General features: G+C 39.1%; 1 protein-coding gene across 1 annotated transcript; it reads left to right on the top strand.

Moving 5' to 3' along the window:
- The first annotated feature begins 1,735 nt into the window (after nt 1–1,735).
- LOC126075761 (interleukin-22) lies at nt 1,736–6,708 on the top strand. Its single transcript, XM_049883818.1, has 5 exons — nt 1,736–1,921; nt 2,521–2,586; nt 2,712–2,855; nt 3,773–3,838; nt 6,631–6,708. Exons 1-5 carry the CDS (start codon nt 1,736–1,738, stop codon nt 6,706–6,708), a joined length of 540 nt encoding a protein of 179 aa, XP_049739775.1.
- Nucleotides 6,709–17,577: the final 10,869 nt, after the last annotated feature.

Below are 17,577 nucleotides of genomic sequence, written 5' to 3'. Positions count from 1 at the left end.
CTAGGTGCTACTGTACAGGGTTCTGGGCAAAAACAGGCATATTGGGTAATAAGAAATTGGGTAAAGAAAAGCTTTCTCACCTTTATGAACGGCCCCAAACAAACATTTGGAATAAATGGATTATTTACTCTCTCAGCTTCCTTTTTTTATCCTTCTCCTAAGACCACTTTCCCAAACGCTGTGTCCTCACACCATCCTAACCCTTCACGGTGGCCCCTCACCTGAGTTTGTACCATCTCACAAAGTGCTCAGCATTCTACAACTATTCATTTCCTTTCTCCCAGTTCCCTAACACTCCCGATCTTAACTAGTTGTGAAGGGAAAAATCTGATTAAACTAAATTTCACTAATTCACACTCCTTTCCTCAGCAATAGATGAATCGTGTTTTGAAAACAGATTGCTTAATTACTGAAAAGTATTCAAATGAAATATAGATTGTTGTGGAAAGAAAATGAGTAAGATTTGTAAGTGAGGAGATGACCTTGGGTAGGGGAACAATCAAGTTGGCCTACCTTGTCTGGGCGTCTGTGCTGAGGGTCAGCTTCACTAAAGGTTTTAACTTTTTCCAATTTCTCTTCTGTCACTTTAGAACTGGGAGACTTATCTAAAATTTGCCTCGCTTGCCATCGAGTAATGTATTCTTAATAATTTAAAATCAACTTTTGTTCCTTGTATTGCCAGATTCTTTTCTTCTTAAATCCATTAGCATAATAAAAACATTTATGTGATTGTTTGGAAACATGATTCTGAAATTTGTGTGTTATTTAGAATAACCACAGAAAATTTCAAAATAAGCTCATATCTGCTGAATCCACCATATTCTTTTATTAAAGAATTTGCATGTTAAAAAGTGGTGATTAGATTGTTCAGAATTTATTCCTAAACTTGAAATTGATTATAATGCAATGAATAAAATTTTAAGATGGACTTGTGTCTACCATAATTGCTATGATTGCTTAAGAGAAAGTCCCAATATGGGAAGAAAACAGTGACTAGAATAGGCAACACTTTTATTTTTAAAACGTAAGTCCTTCTTTAGGGTTAAGCATGCTAAAATAGTTGCCATATATATATAATTCTGTTTTAAAATGGAATTACCTCCAAGATGCCTTTACTTTAAAGCAGAAGATATAGGACATAGGTCTCTTATTTCTGATTACCTCTAGTCAGATAAAAATCTGAGAAACTGGTAAGAAAATGAGTCCATGACCAAAATGCTTACTCAGTTACTCTAGATGTTCAAAGACTATTGTACTAAACCTGGAATGTACTAAGACAAAGCAATAGTTTTCTTTGAAAAATCTGTAGGGTTTAGAAAATTTCTGGGATTTATCTGTGAAAATACCCCCTGGGCCCTTGTAAGTGACGTCTTAGGGAAACACTCTCGTCGCAAGGTGGGAAGAACAGGAGGTGGTGTTTTGTGGGCTCCTGCGGTGGTTAGGTAGTTCTCAGAAGACAATACTGGAAATTAGCTTATTGTTGATGTCATGTTTTTCACACACAGAAAAAAAAAATTAGTGTCCTGGGGGCTATAAAAGCAACAACTTTTACCAGGTCACATCACAAGAAGAATCATCGAAACAGGTAAATGTTTCAGCAAACTCAGAATAATTGTTTTGTTTGATGTGATACTTCTTAACTAATTTTTTTCCCTCATATTTTCTCTGCCTCTTATTCTCTTGATACCAGGTTCTCCTACCCTGATCGCCAATTGCTGGAGTTTGTGTTGCCTACATGGCCACCGTGCAGAAGTGTGTGAGCACTTCCCTTATGGGGACTCTGGCTGCCGGCTGCCTCCTGCTCATTGCCCTCTTGGTGCAGGAAGGGGCAGCTGTGCCCATCAGTTCCCACTGCAGACTTGACAAGGCCAACTTCCAGCAGCCCTACATCACCAACCGCACCTTCATGCTGGCCAAGGAGGTACTTGTCTCAGTCTCTCTTTCTCATTTTATTTACTTGGAACCTATATAGTTTGTAAAATTTTCTTCAGAGCATTTCTAAGACTTTCAAATACCCAATACTTATACCCACTGGTGGACCAGAGATAGTTTTCCATGTCCTTTTACATAGTCTTTGGAGCCCTGACAGTGCAGTGGTTAAGAGCTTGGCTACTAACCTAAAATTTGGCAGTTGGAATCTACCAGGTGCTCTTTGGAAATGCTATGTGGTAGTTCTGCTCTATCCTGTAGGATCTTTATGAGTCTGAAACAACACGACAGCAATGGGTTTTGCTGCTTATAGACTCTTTGGAGAGCTGGTTTTACTAGAGGACCTTTAGTTTTGGCCTTTGGGGCACATAACATTGAGTTTTACTGAAAGAGGAGCCATTTGGTAGCCCATCTAACGATTTCTTTTTTGCTTCACTCCTTGTTGCATTCTATTAAACTCATGCAGACATCTGAATTCCTTTTTGGTCTTCATGGGATTGCTCTGGGGGGAGGGGCTGGGGCACATCTCTACTTACAGACTTCTCTCTGTCTCCTCAGTGTCCAGCTACTTAGTCTTTCCTTCTTTTCCAGGCCAGTTTGGCAGATAACAACACTGATGTTCGTCTCATTGGGGAGAAACTGTTTCACGGAGTCCATGTAAGCCTAGTCAAGAGGAGCTGGGCAGGGTGCCTGCCATGGTTACTTAAAGGGTGGTGATGATGGTTTGGGTCTTCTGGATTTCTGTCTTTTGTGACCCCTGCTGTTTATCTTTGGCTCTGCAGATGAGTGAGCGCTGCTATCTGATGAAGCAGGTGCTGAACTTCACCCTGGTAGAAGTGCTGCTTCCACAGTCTGATAGATTCCAGCCCTATATGCAGGAGGTGGTGTCCTTCCTGGACAGACTGAGCAACAAGCTAAGCCAATGTGTAAGTTCTCCTCTCAGCTCAAGTCCCTCCATTCCTAGCTGCTTTCCTTACTTCTCTCCTTCTTCCATTTGAAGCCCCCTTCTCCACCTTAACCTCTACTCTTCCCCCCCCTCCTTTCCTGTCCCCTCTGCTCCCATGATATTGGCAGTAAGAGGTGCTTCAGCAACACCCTTGCCAAAAGTCATTTGGAATAAAAGAATGTTTATTTGCTTTTGCTTTGAGTCACATTTTGAGTTTATGGTGATGAACAGGGTCTAAAACACCAAGTGCTTGGAATCTTCACTTTTCCCTTGAAAATAGTGACTCAGGTTATGTGCGATGAGGAAAGTGTTGGGAGCGTTAAGGCAAAAAGCCTAGGCAAGAAAATGGACCCCCTGAGTTGAAGTTGTTGGGGAAAAGGGATAGGAAAAAAAAGAAAGTGAAAAAGAGGAAAATGAGAAATTTTCATGCTTGGGGTGGGCGTGCAGAGACCACTGCCCCTTTTGATGTCATGGAAATGACAGAGTCAGAGGTGTGTGAACTTGATTCATCTGAACACATAACACTCTGAGAAAAGTTTTGAGTGATGTTTGTGTCCTTTTGTTGTTCTGAGGACATATTTTTTGATGAGATATAGTTCTAATTTTATTCCCGAGAGACTTTGCATAAGCCCCTCAACTTTTTCAACAAACTGAAACCTCAGTAGGATTTCCTAAGGTTGAAGAGAGGTCCCATGTAAGGGAAGTCACTAAATTTTGGTGTCCAAGGGAATTCAAGAGCCTGGGAAATCCAGGTCACTGGTGAAATCTAGGTCACTGTGGGCAAAATTACTAAAAACTTTATTCCCAGGTGAATCGTAACATGCTTCTGAGAGACTGAGGTTCATTAAGCTTCAACATGACCACATTAAAACAGTTACTCTTGTTTTTATTTTGTAGCATATTCAGGGTAATGACCAGCACATCCAGACAAACGTGCAAAAGCTGAAGGACACAGTGAAAAAGGTACTACTGGTAACTATTAATGCTAAGTCCTTAAATAGGAGAAACAAATGTTGTCTTTCTTTTTTCCACTCTGTGATTTCTGTTTGATTCTTCCAGCAGCAGGTTGATTATTTAGTCATATAAATATGTGTGTCCCTAAATCTATAAATCAATTTCTAAATTTTTCAAATCTTAGAATTCTAGAACTTATTGGGAACTTAGGTCATCTAGTCTCATGACCTCATGATCTCAAGATGGCCAGTGACAGAGCCAGGGCTAGAACACAGGTGTCCTGAATTCCAGTCCAGCACTTTTCCCAGCAGCAACACATACTTAGTTTTCATATTATCACTTCTCAGAGGAATTCCAGTTTCCTATTGACTCATGTACGGTGAGAAAAACTTGTTCAGAAGTAGAAAAGTGATTGAGACAGATTTATTTTGGAGTGATTTTTAAAAAACATTAGTTCGATGATTTAAAATTTGGAGAAATAAACTTAGAAAAGCAATAATTAAAGAGTTGGTCCTGCATATAGGGAAAATTTCTGGAATGGCTGATACTCACATTTAATTATTCCAGTATAACACCTAATAGCTATTGGTTTTTGTTTATAAGCGAGAATGAAAACCATGCTGATTTTTTTAATAGAGTTTTAAATAGAGTGAAAACATTAGCAAAGATTGATTGATTGATTTTATTGAAAGGAAGTCTGAATTGGAAGTCATTTTTTCTTCTTCTTTGTTTCTCTTTTTTCTGGTTTTCTCCCTCCTTCCCTCAACAAATCTCTAATGAGCATCTATCTATCATGGACCAATGTACATTTCTGTAGTGAATGATACTCTTGGGTGGTCTAGTTGTGCATAAGACTTAACATCAGAAGACTGAAGCTAACTGTTGTGACTCACACAAAATCCAGAGGAATGGTTAACCCAGTTACCTTCTAGTCAATCCAGATTCATGGCGACAGCACATGTGTGTCAGAGTAGAACTGTGCTCCACTCGCTGATTTTTCAGAAGCAGATCTCCAGTCCTTTCTTCTCAGATGCTTCTGGGTGGACATGAACCTCCAACCTTTCATTTAAGTGTGTTAACCATTCCTACCACTCAGGGACTCTGAGGAATTATAAGTAGCAAAGAAAGTGATGCTCTTGGGAGCAGGTGTAGTTATACTCTCAGAAATATGCAGGGGGTAGTTGATGAGATTTTCAATATCAAACTTAACCTCATTTCTCTGTTTTTTTTGATCTTGATATCTACCTACCTACCTACCTATCTGTCTGTCTGTCTATCTATCTATCTATGAAAACCCTGCTGACATAAAGTTATGGCAAGAGTTAACAGGTGCTAACCAAAAAGTCAGCAATTCGAATCCACCAGGCGCTCCTTGGAAACATTATGGGGCAGTTCTACTCTGTCCCACAGGGTCGATATGGGTAGGAATCGACTTGCCAGCAATGGGGTTTAATATATATATATTTTAATTTCTTCCCAATTATAATGTCATGAACGTAATTATTTTTTCCTTTGGTAATTGAAGGCTTTGCAGTTTTTCATTATGAAGAACAATTGTTACAGAGCTATTACTTAGATGCAGATGACTGAATACTAGTATGCCATGGCCAGGAAGCATTTTGGACTTTTTGCTTAAAAATATCCCTGATGTCAGCATATTTTGTTGCCTTTATAAAAGCGAAGTAAGAGAAATCTGATGGTGATGTGTATGGGAAAACAGATTTTAAAACCGTTAGTCCATTTTACAGAGAATCGACGCCCACATTTGCCCTGTGGAAGAGTGATTATACTTTTTTTCTGTAGCGCCAGGAAGCACATGCAAGAGAAAAAAAATTATTCAAAGAAAGCTCACCTGGTCTGGAGTGGGAGGGGCAGTCCTGGGAGGTATTAGTTCCCCATCACTGGAGACAACAGGGAGCCAGGCTGCAGCAGAGTGTATGAGAGCAGGGCTAGGTGAGCTTCAAAACTCTTCATGGTCTCGGGAGTTTGAGACAGAAAAAGTATCCTTTGGCACTATGTCAAAGGAAGCAGGGGAAAGTGGGGTGATGGAAGAAAGGAAGGATAGAAAGGAGAACAAAGAATAGAGGACACGGTGACTTATGATTTTTCTTGAAATAATCTAGAATAGATTTAATGGATGATCTTCAGTGGAGGATGCTTTGAGTTTGCATTTGGTTTCTCTGCCCCCTTGCATTTGAGAGCCTCATCTGCATACTACTTGGAAGGAGGAGAAAGGGGCTGGGTGTTAGGACCTGTATTTGACTTTCTATTAATTAATCAACTGGAAAGGACTCATTTGGTATTTTTCCCATAAAAGTGAAACCTTTTTTGTTTGTTTGTCAAGAAGGTGAAGAACAAAAAAAGCTAAAGCTGGTAAATATGTGATTTTGTTTAGGCTATTTGAGCTGAGTTGTTATAAATACTGGTCATAGACGGCTGTGGGACTATGACACAGGGCAAGGCACATGAATGGCATTCAGGATCCCCAAGTCCCAGCATAACTGATATGCTTACTTTGGCAAGGAAAGGGGTGACCAAGCCTCTGGCCAGGTTTTAAACATCTTCATTCATGTGCAGTGCAGTTGTGATGATGCCTGCTGGTGCCTACTCAGTTCCAATAAACACAGTTTTAAGGTCTTTGGCAAGTCCTATGATACTCTTGTTAAAAGAACATCCTCATCATAGTCTTTTTGAAAAAGCTAAATAAAGCTTGATTTGTGTCTCCAGCAACCTCACTCTGATTTGTTCCTCTATGGAAAACATGGTGAAAATGCTCAAACTTTTGTGTTCTTATTTCACAGCTTGGAGAGAGTGGAGAGATCAAAGCAATTGGAGAACTGGGTTTGCTGTTCATGGCCCTGAGGAATGCCTGTGTTTGACTAGAGCAAAGCTGGAAAATGAATACCTAACCCTTCTCGCCTGTTAGAAAGAACAATAAGATGATCTTTTTTTTTTTTTCTTTCTTTTACCTAAAGGAAAATGGGAAGTCACACTTGACCATCATGGGTGGATTCCAAATGAACCCCTGCTTAGCTTAAAAAGGAAAAAATGTCCCTTGTGTATGTCTGACTAGAAAGTGGACCTTTTAAGCATAAATAGATTTATTGATAGCATTTTATTGCAACTGGTGTCTTACACAGAGAAAATATTGTATTTTTTAAGTAACTATCTATTCCCACAAAAAAGATTGCTTCCTGTTCCTTTGGGGGGCGGGGGGGAGAAAAGAACCCTTAAATAACTTTGTGCTTCCATATAACAAATACTTTGTATTTATTGATTTATTTATTGTTATAAGCATACATTTTATTTATATGAATTTATTTATAGAAATGTATTATATTCCTACTTGATTTTAAGACTATTATTAATATTTATGATAATAATTATGTAATATGTGTATTTGACCTCAATAAATAATTTGATTTCCTAAATCTTGTGGCTTTCTGGTTTTTTCCCTTCAAAATTATCATCATCATCATCATCATCTAACCATTCTCATTTACTAACTGGGCCAAGAACCGCATATAAATGACTTTTTTCTTCACTATAAGCCAATGAGGTGGGAATTACTATTATTCCCATTTTGAAGATGAGAAAATTGAATCAGAGACACTTTGTTTAACCATATATATTGACCTTTATTGAACCAGGTCTTTCTGATTTCAAGAGTTTTTGTTGTATTGCCTAAACAGTTTTATTAAGTTGATTCAGCACGTAACTCTGAAACTGAAAAAGGTAAGAAACTGAAAAGCACCCATCTGCATTATTAGCAGTTTGTAGATAAAAGAAAGGGGTGATATAATTCAGAAGGAAATCAGGCAGCTTCTATTGTTGTCGATGAACGGTTTTGTTCTAGTTAGCCTAGTAGTGGGGGCATTCTCCATCATTTCCTTAAGTCAGGCAATAAGAGAATGCGGAGCTGTGGTTAAGACCTATGGCTGCTAACCAAAATAGTCAGTAGTTGGAATCCACCTGCTCCTCCATGGAACCCTAGGGGGCAGTTCTACTCTGTCCAGTAGGGTCCTATGAGGCGGAATCAACTCGATGGCCATGGATTTGGTTTTTGAATGTATTTTAGGTGTCTTCTGTAATAGTGGAGCTTAGCACTGATAGAGAAGTCTTGTGGGTGGAAGATTGGCACGATATTATGAAACATGTTGAGAGGGATAAAGTTGTATATCTTTAGTATTTGTGCAGTGGTACAGAGTAGAGAGAGCAGAGGTAAAGATAAAAGTTGGACTAGTTCTACCAAGGAGAAGTGGGCAGATGAAGAGTGGAACTGAAGAGTGGTTCCTTGGGGGAAACGGCTTCAAGAAATTGTGTAGATCCGTTTATAGACAGTGAATATAAGTGGTCAGCTGTCTAAAGTGTTTCCTTCTCCAAACAATCAGAAACCATGGGTTTATTTTAGAAGCTACTCCCCAATTGTTCGTCCAGTTGCCAATCACCACTCACTGTAGGGTTTCAAAGACTGTTAAGTTTCTGTTTGTCAAGGAATAGGTCAAGTCTGGTGGTGAGATAATCACATTGATGAACACTCATCGCCTGAGATACAGTTTCACTGGTAGATAAAGTGGAGTTAATACCTCTGGATATGAGCCCCAAATGCTGAATGCTCAAAGTGATTACTTTTTAACACTTGAAAGAGATCTTGCAGCATATTTGCCCCATGCAATATGTCACCTGATTTCTTGACTGTTGCAACCATAGGTGTAGAATGTGGATCAAAGTAAAATGAAATCCTTGCCAATTTCAAACTTTTCTGCCTTTATCATGATGTTGCTTATCGGTCCAGTTGTGAGAATTTTTCTTTTCTTTTTGTTGAGGTGTAATCCATACTGAAGGCTGTAGCCTCTGATTTTTCCTCAGTAAGTGTGTCAAGTTCTCTTTACTTTCAGCAAGCAAGGTTGTACCATCTGCATATCACAAGTTGGTAATGAGTCTTCTTCCAATTCTGATGCTGCCTTCTTCATAATAGCCAGTTTCTTGGACTATATGTTCAGCATTCATCTTGAAAAGAAAAGATACAACCCTGACCCACACATTTCTGATTTTAAACCACCCAATATCCCTTCTTCTGATTGAAAAACTGTCTCTTGGTCTATGTATAAGTTCCTCATGAGCACAATTAAGTGTTCTGAGATTTCCATTCTTCGAAATGTTTTCCATAATTTGTTATAACCTACACAGCCCAATACATTTGCATAGTCATTAAAACGCTGGTAAATATCTTCCTCGTGTTCTCTGCTTTCAGCCAAAATCCATCTGACATCAGCAATGATATCCCTTGTTCCATGTGCTCTCCTGAATGTGGTTTGAGTTTCTGGCAGTTCTCTGTCAATATATTTCTGCAATTGTTTTTGAATTATCTTCAGCAAAATCTTACTTGTATGTGGTATTAATGATGTTGTTTGAAAATTTCCACATTTTGTGGATTGCTTTTCTTTGGAATGGACACAATTATAGATCCCTTCCAGTAGATTGGCCAGGCAGCTCTTTTCAAAATTTCTTGCCATGTACAAGCAAGTGCTTTCAGCGCTGCATCTGTTTGTTTAAACATCTCAATTGGTATTCTGTCAATTTCTAGGGCTTTGTTTTTTGCCCTTCCTTCAGTGCAACTTGGATTTCTCCCTTCAGTACCGTTGGTTCTTGACCGTATGCTACCCCCTGCAATAGTTGAATGTTGACCAATTCTTTTTGGTAGAGTGACTCTGTGTATTCCTTCCAACTTCTTTTGATGCTTCCTGTGTCGTTCAGTATTTTACTCATAGAATCTTTCACTAGTGCAATGTGAGGCTTGAGTTTTTTCTTTAGTTCTTTCAGGTTGAGAAATGATGAACATTTCCTTCCCTTTGGGTTTTCTAACTCCAGCCTTTGCACATTTCATTTTAATACTTTGTCTTTTTGAGGTGGTCTTTGAAATTTTCTGTTAAGCTCTCTTACTTCATTATTTCCATTTGCTTTAGCTACTGTACTTTCAAGAGCAAGTTTCATAGTCTCTTCTGATTTCCATTTTGGTGTTTTTCTTTCTTGCCCATGTTTTCAATGACCTTTTTCTTTCTTCACCTATGATTTCCTGGATGTCATCCCACAACTTTTCTGTTCTTTGATCAGTAGTGTTTGGTGGGTCAAATCTATTCTTGAGATTGTGTTATGGATTCAATTGTGTCCCCAGAAATGTGTATCAACTTGGCTAGGCCATGATTCCCAGTATTGGGTGGTCAGTCATTCACCATTTGTGATCTGATATGATTATCCTATGTGTTGTACATCCCGACCTCTACGATGTTAATGAGGTAGGATTAGAGGCAGTTATGTTAATGAAGCAGGACTCAATCTACAGGATTAGGTTGTATCTTGAGTCAATCTCTTCTGAGATATAAAAATGAGAATAAAGCAGACAGGTGGTAGACCTCATGCTAGCAGAAAAAAGTGGCAGGAGCAGAGCACATCTTTTGGACCTGGAGTATCTGCACTAAGAAGCTCCTAGACCGGGGGAAGATTGATGATAAGGACTTTCCCCCAGAAATGACAGAGAATGACAGTATTCCCTGGGAGCTGCACCCTGAATTCAGACTTCTAGCTTCCTAGAGTGTGAAAGTCTAAATTTCTGTTTGTTAAATCCATCAATTCGTGGTATTTCTGTTATAGTAGCACTAGGTAAATAAGAATTGTCTCTAAACTAAGTGCAATATACTCACAGTCATACTTTGGCTCTTGTGGACTTGTTTTAATTGTCTTCAACTGCAACTTGAACTTGCATGTGAGCAATTGATGGTCTGTTCCACAGTCAGCCTCAGCCTTGTTCTGACGGATGATATTGAGCTTCTCCATTGTTTATTCCCACAGGTGTAGTTGATTTAATTCCTGTGTATTCCATCCAGTGAGGTCCACATGTATAGACCACCACACACATACAAGGAAGAGTAGTTAATGTGAATTTTATTCAAATTTATTCACCAACCACTAATGCGAAAGATGAAGTAATTGAAGTTTTTTTTTTTTTTTTTTTTTACCAACTTCTGCAGTCTGAAATTGATCAAACATGCAATCAAGATGCATTGATAATTGCTGGCAATTGGAATGCAAAAGTTGGGAACAAAGAAAAAGGATAAGTAGCTGGAAAATACGACCTTGGTGATAGAAATGAAGCTGGAGATCACATAATAGAATTTTGCAAGACCTACTTTCTCTAAAGGCATATTAATTAATATTCCCCCCAAAAACCAAACCCGTTGCCATCAAGTTGATTCTGACTCATAGGGACCCTATAGGACAGAGTAGAACTGCCCCACTACACCACCAGGGTTTCCTAGTTAATATTAGCAAATTTTAAATTCCAATTCCCTTATCAATATTTAGGTATATTCTGTGATTTTTCTCAAAAGCAAGCCCACTTTGGATTAATCCTAAGGCCACTGTTACTCAATTGTTATGCTATTACTGTATCTTTATTATTATTATTATTAAAAGTGGGTTCAAGAACGCCTTCTTTAAAAAAAAAATTTTTTATTGTACTGTAGATGAAGGTGTACAGAGCAAACTAGTTTCTCATTAATCAATTAATATGCATGTTATTTTGTGACATTGGTTACCAACCTCATGACATGTCAACATTTTCACCCTCTTGACCCTGGGCTCTCCATTACCAGCTCTTCTCTTCCCTCCTGTTCTCTTGTCCACCCCCTGGGCTGGCGTGCCCATTTAGTCTCATTTTTTTTTTTTTTTTTTAACTGGCCTGTCTAATCTTTGGCTGAATGGCAAGCCTCAGGAATAACATCATTACTGAGCTAAAAATGTGTCTGGGGGTCATACTCCCCAGATTTCTCTAGTCTATGTCAGATCAGTAAGTCTGGTATTTGTGTGTGTAAGTTAGAATTTTGTTCTACATTTTCCTCCAGCTGTCTCTGAGACCCTCTATTGTGATCCCTGTCAGAGCAGTCACTGGTGGTAGCCAAGCACCCTCTAGTTGTGCTGGACTCAGTCTGGTGGAGGCTGTAGTATTTGTGGTCCATTAGTCCCTTGGACTAATCTTTCCTCTTGCCTCTTTGGTTTTTTCTTTTCTTCTTTTTTTTTTTTTTTTAATTATTATTATTGTGCTTTAAGTGAAAGTTTACAAATCAATCAGCCTCTCACACAAAAACTTACATACACCTTGCTATATACTCCCAACTGCTCTCCCCCTGATGAGACATCCTGCTCCCTCCCTCCACTCTCTCTTTTCGTGTCTATTCCACCAGCTTCTAACCCCCTCTACCTTTTCATCTCCCCTCCAGGCAGGAGATGCCAACCTAGTCTCAAGTGTCCATCTGATCCTAGATGCTCACTCCTCACTGGCATCTCTCTCCATGGGTCTTTGGTTTTCTTAATTATCTGTTGCTCCAGACAGGGTGAGACCAGTGGAGTATCTTTGGTGTCTGCTCACAAGCTTTTAAGATCCCCGGCACTACTCGCCAAAGTAGAATGTAGAACGTTATCTTTATAAACTATGGTATGCCAATTGAGCTAGATGTTCCCTGAAACCATGATCCTCACAGCCCTCATCCTAGTAATCTGGTCCCTCAAGGAGTTTGGATGTGTTTATGGAGCTTCTATGACCTTCCCTTGGACAAATTGTGCTGGCTTCCCCAGTATTGTGTACTGTCTTACTCTTCACCAAATTTACCACTTATCTATTATCTATTTAGTCTTTGTTTTTCCCTCCCATCCCTCCCCTCCTTCAAAACGATCAAAGTTTGTTTCTTTTTGTGTGTAAACCTTTTCATGGGTTTTTATGATAGTGGCTTCATACAATATTTGTCCTTTTGTGCTTGACTTATTTCACTCAACATAATGCCCGCCAGATTCATCCATGTTGTGAGTTGCGTCACAGATCAATCAGTGTTCTTTATCATTGTGTAGCATTCCATTGTGTGTATGTACCATAGTTTGTTTATGCATTCATCTGTTGATGGGCACCTAGGTTGTTTCCATCTTTTTGCTACTGTGAACAATGCTGCAGTGGTCATAGGTGTGCATATGTATATTCGTGTGAAGGCTCTTATTTCTCTTGGATTGTTCTCAGGAATGGGATTGCCGTGTCTTATGGTATTTTTATTTCTAGCATTTTAAGAAAGAGCCATACTGTTTTCCAAAATGGTTGTATCATCATGCCTTCCTTCCAGAAGTGCCCAAGAGTTCCAATCTCCCTGCAGCCTCTCCAGCATTTGTTATTTTCTGGTTTTTTTTTTTTTTTTTTTGATTCATGCCAATAAGGTTGGGGTGAGTTGGTATCTCGATGTCTTAGGATGGGTTCTCTAGAGAAGCAAAACCAGTAAAGTGTATATATATATATATATATATATATATATATATATATATATAGATTTATATCAAGGAAACAGCTCATGCAATTGTAGAGTCTGGAACATCCCAAGTCCGTGAATCAGGGTAGAGGCTTTTCCTGATTCATGTAGCCAGATGGGCTGGCAAACCCAAGATTGGCAAGTCTATGAATCCCAAGATGCTGGCAAGACTAAAAGGCTTCTCCTGGTTCAAGTAGCCTCAAGGGCTGGTGAACCAAAGATTGGTAGGTTGGAGAGCAGAACTCTTGCTCACAGGCTGTGAAGATCAATGAATCCCAAGATAGGCACGTAAGCTTCTAGCTCAAGTCCCAAGAACTAGGGTCAGATGAAGAAAAGGCAGCTGTAGGATCCAGAGAGGGCAAAATGTTGTCAATAAATCTCTCTATGCTTGGAAGGTCCACTTTCTAGTCAGATGTGCACAAGTGACATTTTTTTCCTTTTAAGCTAAGCAGGGGTTCATTTGGATTCCACTCGTGATGATCGAGTTTGACTTCCCATTTTCCTTTAGGTTAAAAAAAAAAGTGTGCATCTTATTGTTGTTTCTAACAGGCAACAAGTGCTAGTTACTCATTTTCCAGCTTTGCTCTGGTCAAACACAGGCATTCCTCAGGGCCATGAACAGCAAACCCAGTTCTCCAATTGCTTTGATCTCTCCAATCTCTCCAAGCTGTGAAAAAAGAACACAAAAGTGAGAATTTTCACCATGTTTTCCAAGAGGAACAAACTAGAGTGAGATGGCATGATTAGGTTGCCGGAGACACAAATCAAGCTTTATTTAGCTTTTTCAAAAAGACTATGATAAGGATGTTCTTTTAGCAAGAGTATCATAGGACTTGCCAAAGACCTTAAAACTGTGTTTATTGGAACTGAGCAGGCACCAGCAGGCATCATCACAATTGAATGAAGCTGTTTAAAACCTGGCAAGACGGTTGCCCACCCTTTTCTTATGAAAGTAAGCATATCAAAGTTATGCTGGGATTTGGGGATCCTGAATGCCACCCATACGGCTTGCCCTGTGTCATAGTCCCACAGCCGTCTATGACCAGTTATTTATAACTGGTCAAACAGCCTAAACAAAATCACATATTTACCAGCTTTAACTTTATTTGTTCTTTACCTTCTTGACAAACAAACAAAAAGGGTTTCACTTTTATGGAAAAAATACCAAATGAGTCCTTTCCAGTTGATTAATTAATAGAAAGTCAAATACAGGTCCTAACACCCAGCCCCTTTCTCCTCCTTCCAAGTAGTATGCAGATGAGGCTCTCAAATGCAAGGGGGCAGAGAAACCAAATGCAAACTCAAAGCATCCTCCACTGAAGATCATCCATTAAATCTATTCTAGATTATTTCAAGAAAAATCATAAGTCACCGTGTCCTCTATTCTTTGTTCTCCTTTCTATCCTTCCTTTCTTCCATCACCCCACTTTCCCCTGCTTCCTTTGACATAGTGCCAAAGGATACTTTTTCTGTCTCAAACTCCCGAGACCATGAAGAGTTTTGAAGCTCACCTAGCCCTGCTCTCATACACTCTGCTGCAGCCTGGCTCCCTGTTGTCTCCAGTGATGGGGAACTAATACCTCCCAGGACTGCCCCTCCCACTCCAGACCAGGTGAGCTTTCCCTGAATAACTTTCCTCTCTGGCATGTGCTTTCTGGGGCTACAGTGGGCAAATGTGGGAGTTGTTTCTCTGTAAAATGGATTAATGTTTTAAAATCTCTGTTTCCCCATACAGATGACCATCGGATTTTCCACACTTCACTTTTATTAAGACAACAAAATATGGTGACATTGGGGATATTTTTAAGCAAAAACATCCAAAACACTTCTTGGCCATGGCATACTAATATTCAGTCATCTGCATCTAAGTAGTAGTTCTACAACAATTGTTTTTCACTGTGAAAAACTGCAAAGACTTCAATTATCAAGCAAAAAAATAATTACATTCATGAAATTATACTTGGGATGAAATTTATATATATATATAAAAAAAACCCCATTGCCATCAAGTCAAATCAGACTCATATTGACCCTATGGGACAGAGCAGAACTGCCACATAGGGTTTCCTAGGAGCACCTGGTGGATTTGAACTGCTGACTTTTTGGTTAGCAGCCATAATTCTTAACCACTATGTCACGAGGGTTTCAATAGCTAGATAAGTAGGTAGGTAGGTAGGTAGATATCAAAAGCAAAAAAACAGAGAAAGGAGGTTAAGTTTGATATTGAAAATTTCATCAACTACAGCCTGCATATTTCTGAGAGTTTAATTGCACCTGCTTGCAAGAGCATCACTTTCTCAGCTCCTTATCATTCCTCAGAGTCCGAGTGGTACAAATTGTTAATGCGCTTAAATGAAAGGTTGGAGGTTCATGACCACCCAGAGGCATCTGAGAGGAAAGAACTGAAAATCCAACATCCATTTATATAGGAACATAGGCATAGAGACGCTATGAGTAGGAATCGACTCAAGGGCACCGGGTTACTGGGTTAGGCTACATAGCAAGGAAGCTCTCTCTCAACTGATTGGCCACTCACAGCAGATCCCATAATTGGGGTGATTACATCCAAACACTAAGATTCACGGCCCAGCCAAGTTGACACACAATCTTTACCATCACACTCATTGTGGTTTTGATTTGCATTTTTCTAATGGCTGTTGGGGAAAGCTGGTGGCGTAGTGGGTAAGTGCTACCGCTGCTAACCAAAAGGTTGGCATTTCAAATCTACCAGGCGCTCCTTGGAAACTCTATGGGGCAGTTGTACTCTGTCCTATAGGGTCACTATGAGTGGGAATCGACTCGACAGCAACTGGTTTGGTTTGGTTGGTTTTAATGGCTGTTGATCGCACATCTGTATCTGTCAGCCACTTCAATGTCTTCTTTGGTGAAGCGTCTGTTCACTTCCTTTGCTCATTTTTTAATTGGATTATTTGACTTTTTGTTGTAGAGGTGTTGGATTTTCCTGTAGATTTTAGAGAATAGACTTTTGCCAAATTTTTCATAGCTGATTTTTTTTCACCTAGTCTGTAGGTTCTCTTTTTCCTCTTTTGGTGAATTCGTTTGATGAGCATAAATGTTTAATTTTTAGAAGATCCCAGTTATCTAGCGTATGTTGTGGTGTTTGTGTATTTTTAGTTATGGTTTATATCCTGTTAATGCCTTGTATTAGGGCATCTAGCATTGATCCTAATTTTCTTCTATGATATTTACAATTTTTGGTTTTGTATTTAGGTTTTTGATTCATTTTGAATCAGTTTTTGTGTATAGTGTGAGGTATAGGTCCCGTTTCACTTTTTTGGAGATGGACATCCTATTTTGCCTGTACCATTTGTTTCAAAGAGTGTCTTACCCCCATTTAATGGACTTTGTGTCTTTGTCAAAGATCAGGTGACCGTAGGTGGATGCATTTACATCTGTGTTCACAATCCTGTTCTATTGGTCAATGCCTGTCATTATTCCAGTACACAGCTGTTTTGACTACTGCAGCTGTACAGTAGGTTCTGAGGTCAGGTAGTGTGAGTCCTCCTAATTTATTCAATAGTGCTTTATTTATCCTGGACATCTTCCCTTTCCACACAAAGTTAATGAAAGGTTTTTCCATGTGTTTAAAGTTAGCTGTTGGGATTTGGATCAGGATTGCCTTGTATATGTAGATTGCTTTGGCTAGAATTGACAATTTCACAAAGTTTAGTCCACCTATCCATGAATATGGTATGTTTTTCCATTTATGTAGGTCTCTTTTGGTTTCTTGTAGTAGTGTTTTGTAGTTTTCTTTGTATAGTCTTTTACATCCCTGGTTAGATTTATTCCTAAGTATTTTATTTACTTTTTTAGGGACTTTTATAAATGGTATTGTTTTCCTGATTTCCTTTCCACAGTTCTCTTTATTCGTGTATAGGAATCCAACGGATATTTGTCTGTTCTTGTATCCCGCTACTCTGCTGAATCTTCCTATTAGTTCCAGTAGTTTTCCATGGAGTCTTCTGGATTTTCTATGTATAGTATCATATCTTCCACAAACAGGGACAGTTTTACTTCTTCCTTACCAGTTTGGTGCCTTTATTCCTTATTCTTGCCTTATTGCTCTAAGACTTCCGGCACATTGTTAAATAGGAGTGGTGATAAAGGGCATCCTTGTCTTGTTCTTGTTCTCAGAGGGAACATTTTCAGCCTCTCTCCATTGAGAATGATGTTGCCTGTTGGTTTTGTGTGGATGCCCTTTATTATGTTGAGGAATTTTCCTTCTACACCTATTTTATCAAAAGATTTTATCAGGAATGGATGTTGGACTTTGCTGAATGATTTTCTGGGTCAATTGAGATGATCATGTGATTCTTTCATTTATGTGGCAGAGTACATTGATTGATTTTCTAATCTTGAATCATTCTTGCATACCCATTATGA

The sequence above is a fragment of the Elephas maximus genome, chromosome 4, assembly GCF_024166365.1.
Source record: "Elephas maximus indicus isolate mEleMax1 chromosome 4, mEleMax1 primary haplotype, whole genome shotgun sequence".
NCBI lineage: Eukaryota > Metazoa > Chordata > Mammalia > Proboscidea > Elephantidae > Elephas > Elephas maximus.
The sequence above is the reverse complement of the archived record's forward strand: the minus strand, read 5'-3'. Positions and strand labels throughout refer to the sequence as shown.